This window comes from Ichthyophthirius multifiliis (assembly GCF_000220395.1).
Source record: "Ichthyophthirius multifiliis unplaced genomic scaffold scaff_1120509250726, whole genome shotgun sequence".
NCBI classification, from domain to species: Eukaryota; Ciliophora; class Oligohymenophorea; order Hymenostomatida; genus Ichthyophthirius; species Ichthyophthirius multifiliis.
Window position 1 is genome coordinate 1,268 of NW_004086493.1, and position 8,141 is coordinate 9,408.

The 8,141-nt window shown below is 13.0% G+C and overlaps 1 protein-coding gene across 1 annotated transcript, besides 11 other annotated features; it reads left to right on the forward strand. All coding sequences in view use genetic code 6, as the record gives it.

The window, feature by feature from the left end:
• Positions 1-218: 218 nt before the first annotated feature.
• Positions 219-262: a microsatellite.
• A 654-nt stretch (positions 263-916) lies between these two features.
• Positions 917-987: a microsatellite.
• Positions 919-990: a microsatellite.
• Positions 925-990: a microsatellite.
• Positions 932-970: a microsatellite.
• A 70-nt stretch (positions 991-1,060) lies between the features above and the next one.
• Positions 1,061-1,101: a microsatellite.
• A 273-nt stretch (positions 1,102-1,374) lies between these two features.
• Positions 1,375-1,448: a microsatellite.
• A 444-nt stretch (positions 1,449-1,892) lies between these two features.
• Positions 1,893-1,979: a microsatellite.
• A 244-nt stretch (positions 1,980-2,223) lies between these two features.
• Positions 2,224-2,279: a microsatellite.
• A 493-nt stretch (positions 2,280-2,772) lies between these two features.
• Positions 2,773-3,273, forward strand: IMG5_091890 (hypothetical protein; the record flags this gene model as incomplete). The annotated part of the gene is made up of 1 exon (XM_004035659.1): positions 2,773-3,273. One exon carries the CDS (start codon positions 2,773-2,775, stop codon positions 3,271-3,273), a length of 501 nt encoding a protein of 166 aa, XP_004035707.1.
• A 4,120-nt stretch (positions 3,274-7,393) lies between these two features.
• Positions 7,394-7,428: a microsatellite.
• Positions 7,429-7,952: 524 nt separating this feature from the next.
• Positions 7,953-8,002: a microsatellite.
• Positions 8,003-8,141: the final 139 nt, after the last annotated feature.

The window sequence follows — 8,141 nt, forward strand, 5'->3', positions numbered from 1 at the left end:
TTTTCAAGTAATTTTAAATCTGAGCTTATTTCTATTAGAAAGGCCTTAAAAAAAGTCAAAGAATTTATTTTTTCTTATTATTTATTCAATTTTATTCCATTTTCTTTCAAATAATTTATTAATTTAGAAATAGTTGTACTGAATAAATTCTTAGTTTCTTCGCAATAATTTTTTCCCATTTTATTTTAAGTTTTTCCATATATCCTTTTCTATTTATGTTTTAATTTAATTTTTTTTAACTTTAATTTTCTTATTAATTTAAATCAATAAATGAATCAGAAAGTGTCTCCTATTGTTCTTTTTTCTAAAAAATAAAAGGTTAGAATTCAGTATATCCATTTTTCGTATTAACAATTTAAATTGTATTCGAAACTTTTTTCGAAACAAAGGAACTATCTGAAGATATATTAAGTGATTTTAAAGTATTAATGGAATTTTCAACCCCAAAATCTTTATTTTATTATTAACTTTAAGGTTATATGATTATGTTTTTGTTTATTTTATTAGCTTTAGCTAAATCTTGATTATTTTTATCTAAATCTGAATAAGGTTAGTATAGAGCATAGCTTTATTTAAAAATATTGTATTTATCAAATATATTTTTAAGAACATTATTAGTGTTAATAAATTATATTTATATTTCATTTATTTATTACATATTTATTTGCATATTAACTTATTTTAATTATTCAGATGGGAATATACCTATAAATAAGCCTTTTATATATATTTCACGTTAATATAAAAAACTTTATAATATAGGTTGGTCTTCTATTAATTTATATAAGGTGATTTGTGTATTATTATTATACATTTGTGTATCTATATTGAAAATATATTATTAATTTGTCTACATTTCTTCACAGATAAATTAAATTAGATTTTTTTATTAAATATCTAGAATATTTGTCATTTATATATTCTTTTTTTATTATTATTTTTAGTTATTTTTTTATTTTTTATTATTTTTTGTTTATATTTTTTATTATTATATACTTTTTTTTTTTAATTTTATAGATAATTTTATTTTGTTTACTTTTCTATTTTTTTTTTTAAAAAAAATAATAAAAATAAAATAATAGAATAATAAAAAAAATTAATTCATTTTTAAAAATTAATAATTAATTTGATATTTTATATTTTTTATAAATGAATATTTTTTTATTATTATTTTAAAAATTATTTTTATATAAATTTTGCTTTGTGTTTTTCTTATTTTTCGATTAGAAAATATTTTAAAATCGCATTCTTTAATTTATTCTAGTATATTTTTTTGAATTAATTATTATAAACTAAACAAAAATATATACAGGAAAATAAATCTATTAATACTTTTATTCAAAAATTAAAAATTAAAAATTTTAGATAAAGCTTTATAAAATATATAATTTACAATAAAATATAGAAAATAATCTAAATAAAATATAAATCAAATATTATAAATAAAAATTTAAAATGAGATTATTTTTTTTAAATATGGTTAGAATTTTTTTAAATATATAAAAAATATTATTTTTATATTTAAATTAATATTCTTAAATAAATTAAGTTATTATTTTTTTTAAATATTCTTATTTGTTTTTATATACGTATTATTTTTTTAATACATAATTCTTATATCAAATTTATTAATTTTAATTGTATATATATATAAATTTTATAAATATTTGATTATTATAACTCAATAAAATTTTAAACATAAAATTTATTTATTTTATATAATTTTATATATAATAATTATTTTTTAAGAAATCGAACTTTTTATAATTAATAGAATATTATTTATAATGTATTCTTTTATATTGAAGAAATAATTCATTTTATTTATATTAAATTATTATTAAATTTTCAATTCATAATTATTTTTAAATAAGTATAATATGTAACACTTTTGTTTAAAAATTAAATATATTATTTTATATATTTATAAAAATAAAATATTATTATATGATGTTATTAATCTTTAAATATATATTTATTTGTTTCAAATGAAAAAAATAAATATGTTTTAAAAGATTTAAAATATTGTATTTATTTTTTTAGTTAATAAATAATAAGAAATTTTAAAAATTATTATTATAAATCTTAAATAATATTTATAAATAAATAAAAAAATTATAAAACTTAAAAATATAAAAAGATTCAAATTATATATTTTATTTTTTTTATTTTTTCTAATGAATTTATATCTTAATAAATAAAATATTTTTTCATTTATAATTAATTATTTTTATTTATTGTAAAATATATTTATTAATTTTTTTTCTTTAAAACTATATATAAAATATAATCTATACTTTTTTTTTTTTTTTTAATAAAAATTAATTTTTATATATAGAAACAATAATACTAATTTTTTAAAATTCTAATTATTTTATATTTTTTTATTTTATTTATAAAATTAGCCTAAAAGCATTATATAATTATAAGATGCATAGACTAAAATATTAAAATTAAAGCGATTTTTATAGTTAATAAAAATTATATAATATTAATATAATAAAAAATAAATAAAAATATGGAATTAACTATAGATAATATAATCTATTTTATTGGTCTTTTAATTGTATTAAAACATATATTTGAATTTTCTCATTTTATAATAAAACTACTTTTCCGTAAATAAAAAAATTTTGAATAAAGATATGGAAAGGATTCTTATGCACTAATAACAGGAGCTACTGATGGTAAATCGAAAATAATATAAAAAATATAAAAATATAAAAGGTATTGGTAAATAATTTGCTTTAGAAATTATAAAATAAAATCTAAATGTTATATTATTAGGTAGAAATCCTTTAAAACTTGAATAAGTAAAAAAAGAGCTCCAAAAAGAAAATTAAAGAATAAAAATAATAACAATTCAAGCCGATTTAGTAAATTCCTTTGAACCTGAGTTTTTTGATAAAATAATATAATAAACTCAAAATTATGATATTTCGATGCTCATAAATAATGCAGGAATAGACTTTTTCGATTCTTTTCATTTAATACCAAAAGAAGTAATTATAGAATAAATAAAAGTTAACATAATGCCCACTTTAAATCTTACATACCATTTCATTAAAAGATTTTAGAAAAGATTATAAGAAAAAAAATAAAAATCTGCTATTCTTAATGTAGGTTCTTTTGCTGGTATACTTCCTACTTTATATTTTAACGTATATTGTGGTACTAAAGCTTTCATTAATGTTTTTACTTAATGTTTAAGTTATGAATATCCAGAAATTGATATTATGTGTTTAAATCCTAGCGAAGTTTCAACTAAAATGATTTGTGAACGAAAACCTGATTTAATGACTATTACAAGCAATTAATGTGCATAATGGGCTTTGAAAGATTTAGGATATGAAAATGTCACTGCTGGACATTGGAATCATAAAATTTAAACTGAAATTTATTTGAGAATACCTTATTTTATTTTTAATTTTTTACTTAAGTATATAATTGCTGGGGAATGGAAAAAAGAAAGAATTTAATATTAAAAAAAATAATGACTTTTTTTTTTATTTAATTAAGAATATTTTATTATATTATATAATTTTAGATTTTTTAAATTTTCACACATAATAAATATATATTTTTTAGTATTAATATATATCTTATTTTTTTTATTTAGTTTATTTTTGTTTTTTAATTAACTCTTTTATATAAAGTTTTTTTAATTTTGATATTTTTAAAGAAGTAATAATAATATTCAAAATCATCTAATTTATTCTAATATAAAAGAGATTATTATTCATAAAATTAATATAAATTAGATGAATAATATAAAAAATGTGTATTGTAGCATAATGATTAAAATTAAATAAAAAATAATTAAAAATATAAAATTATTTTATATTGCTTTGAAAATTAATTTTAAATTATTATCCAAATATTATAATCCTTATTCTTTTAATTTAATGGTAGGTAATAGAAAAATACTAAAAACTGATAATTTTTATTTATATATTAAGTTTTATTATATAAACATATATATTTTTTATTTTTAACATAAGAAACAATATTAAAATTTATATTATTTATATCTATTTTGATTATTATAAGTTTTTTTTTTTTTATTATTAAATGAATAATGTTTATGCAATAATTATTTAAAATAAACAAGGAAGCAATTTATTAATTGTTACAAATTAAGTTTTTCCTTTTGCAACTGCATAATATTTATCAAAAAAAGTTTATGAAAAAATATTGACTATGTTTGGTTATTTGATTTTTTAATTTAACAATTAATAATATTAAAAAAAAAAATTAAAAAAGAATAATAAAATAATATAGAAGAACATTATAATATTGAATTAGGAATAACATCAGTTCTATATGTTACTAATTAAGTAAATATCATATCTATTTTGTTTAATTATATATTTATTATATAATAAATAATAAAGTTTATTTTTTAAGTACTTGTTAATAGTAATGAATTATAAATTGGATATGAAATGATAAAAAAAGTCATGTACTCGTTTAATATTTATAAATTAAATGATATTCATACTTTTAATGAAAAATTAATTTAAGTAAAAACTTGTAAAAATTATTTTTTAAAAATTAAAAAAATACAAAAATATGTAAAAATAAAGAAATGAAATTATTTTTTTTAGAAAAATTAAAATTAAAATTGATTTTTTTTTTTTGATTATTAATTTTTTCTAATATATTATTAATAGATTTATCATATTTTAGATGAAGGAATACATTCTCTTAATATAATAAATAACAAAATGAAATTAAGTTTTTAAAATGTTTTACAAAAAGAACCCACTTAAGAAAAACAAAGTGATAAAAATATTTTAAATAATAAATTTATGTTAATGAAGCATTCAAAATATTAAGAAGAGCGTGATATTATATATAATATTCCATATATATATGCGAAACAGTAATTTTTGTAATAACGTGAAATAGGAATAAATAAAAAATTAGCATAAAACATAAATTTTTAAGGACAAATATTTAAAAACTAATAAAAAATATAAAGAATAGAAAGAGCAAGAAACCGCTTTTATTTATGTGGAATGAAAATGAAAATATAAAACAGTAATAATTAAAATAGCAATAGTAGTTTTATTATGAATAATAATAGAGTTAATAAAAATAGTATTTAAAACATGTTAAAATCAAAGCAAAATTATAATAGTATTAGTAGTTAAGATATTGAAAGCTTAAGGAAGCTTCATGGAACTAATTTAAATAAAGAATAAATAAACTAATTAATAAAATAAAAAGAAATTTAATAAAAAAGTAAATATCTTTTTTTATTTAATATTTATTATTTATTAATTTAATTAGAAGAAGAAGATGAAAATACAAATAAAATTTAATAATTAAAAAATTGATTTTTTATATAAATATAATATTAGATTTATATATAAATCTTTTTAATAAATCCTTTTATATAGAAAAATATTTATTTAGATTTTTTTTTTTTTTTTTTTTTTAGAAATTTTAAAATTATTGACAAATATTATATCGTAATTTATCTAATCTATAATAATTTTTAAATATAATGTAAATTTTCTATTTGAAATTAAAAACAAATCAAAAGTTAAAGTTAACTTAATAAATTCTTTATTTTAATAAAAAAATTTAGATATCTCATATTAATATATTAATTATTTATATATATTTGCATATATTTTTTTATTTTTTTTAATTAATAAATAATTTAATTTTCAAAATTTATATATAATTTAATTATTGATTATTATAATATAAATTTAGATATATTTTGTTTTATTTCAATACATTATCTATTAATATGTATAATTAAATAGTTTTATTTAATTAAAATAAAAATTTTTTGTTTAATTATTTATTTTTACACAAAAAGTATATATTTATCAGTTAAAATCAAAAAAAAAGATTAAATAAAAATATGTGCTACAAAAATCCTGTATTTGTAATAAGAAAATAAGCAGTAGCATCTTTAAATTCTTCTTTTAATTAATATAGTTAGGAGGAATAAAATAAAGAAAATTTATATTTAAATGATATAAATAAACTAAATAAATAATTAAGAATAATGATTTAAGAAAAAATATTTTTTAATAAAAATATGAAGCAAAATGTTAAGAAAGCTAAAATTTATAAGAACATTTAATTTAATAATAAGAAGAATATTAAAAAGTATAAGAAAAGTTATAAAAAATACAAGAATAAAATGATTTAAAAGATTAAAAAATACAAAAAAATAATAAATAACATAACTAAAGAATATTGTATTATTAAAAATTAGTACTTCTTCGCATTTTTTTAATAGTTAAAAATAAAAATTTAATGTAGTTTTTTTTGTAACCTTTAAAAAAACCCAAACAAGAATTAAATTTTAATAATACAATAGAAAAATACAATTAATAATTAGAATAATTAAATACAAAATATGATGAACAGATTCGCAAGAACGAAATTTTAAAATAATAGAATATATTCATTTAAAATTAAATAATATAAGATAAGAAAAAGGATAATTTATATGAATAAATGAATGATAAAAATCTTATAATTTAAGAATTAAATAAATAAATCTAAAAAAGTAATGAAAAAGAAATAAATTATTTAAATGAAATTAAAATATTATAAGATAATATTAATTCTTTATATAATGATTTATAAAATGTTTAATAATAACTTAATCTATTTAAGTAGAATTCATAAGAAAAAGATATTTTTATTTAGTAAAATAATATGCTTAAAAATAACAATAATAATTTACTTACTTAAAATTAATAATTGAATGAATAATTATAAGAATCGAATAGCTTTATTGAGGAACTTAAAAAATAAAATTAATAAATTGAAAAACTTTTTAAAAATTATAAAAGAAAATATAAAAAATGTAAAGAAAAACTCCTTGATAATACATAATAAATATAATCTATTCAAATATAAAATTAATAATAATAAAAACAATAATTATAATAATTTTAATAATAGTTATAATTTCAAGAACCTAAAAGTAAAGAAAGTAAAATTTATAAGGGTCAAATAATACAATAAGAAAGAATTATATATTAATTTTTAATATTATTATTTTTTATATTTAATGTAATCTTTTTAAAAAACTTCTATACAAAAAAAAAAAAAAAAAAGATGATTAAAGATGGATGGATTATGGCATTTTTTTTGTTGAAAAAAAATACAGAAAAAAATAAAACATTATAAAAAGTAATAAGAATAAAATTTTAAAATATCACATTTAATATCCGAAAATTAAAAAATTAATTAAATTTTATTAAAAATATGTTAATAATAATGGAATTGAAATAATTACTTTAGAAAATAAATATATATATATATATAAACTATTTTTTTTAATTTTATAAATAAAATATAATATATATATTGATTTTAATAAATATATATATTTAGTCTATAATATAATGTTGTAATAAATAAAAATCAATATAAATGAAATAATCAATAAACTCATGAACAAAAAATATATTTGAAAACCAAAATTATATAAATTAAGTAATTATATTTAATTGAATAATATACTTAATGCTAAAAATTTTAAAATTATAAATAGTTAATAAAATAATCCACATAATATTTAAATATATTTACTTTTTTTTATACAAAAATTTATTTAAAATAGTTTAGTATTAGTTTATTTACAACACTAAACAGTATTTTCAGTAAATCTATAAAAATATTTTCATATGAAATTCTATAGTTAATATTTTAATTGTATATTTTTATAAATTATGTTATTTTATATTTATCTAATAAATTAAATTATTTATCTTTTCGAGAAAAGTTATACTTAATAGCATTTATAAAACATTTTTTTCATTTTGAAAAAATTGTTATAAATTTTGTAATTCTTGTAAATAAAAAATAATAATAAAAAAAAAAAAAATGAAACATAATAATAAAATAAAAAATTATATAAATTATTCAAATACAAAAATAAAAAACTCAAAAAATTTCATAAATTTATAATTATTAAAACAAAAAAAAATTAAAAATAAAAAGAATATAAAATAAAAAAAAAATTATTAACAAAATATATAAAAAAACACATATTTATTTTTATAAATCTTACTTTTAATTTAAATTTAAACTATTTAATTTATCATAAGACTATAATTATATATAAAAAATATTGTATTAAATCTTTCTCATAATTAAAA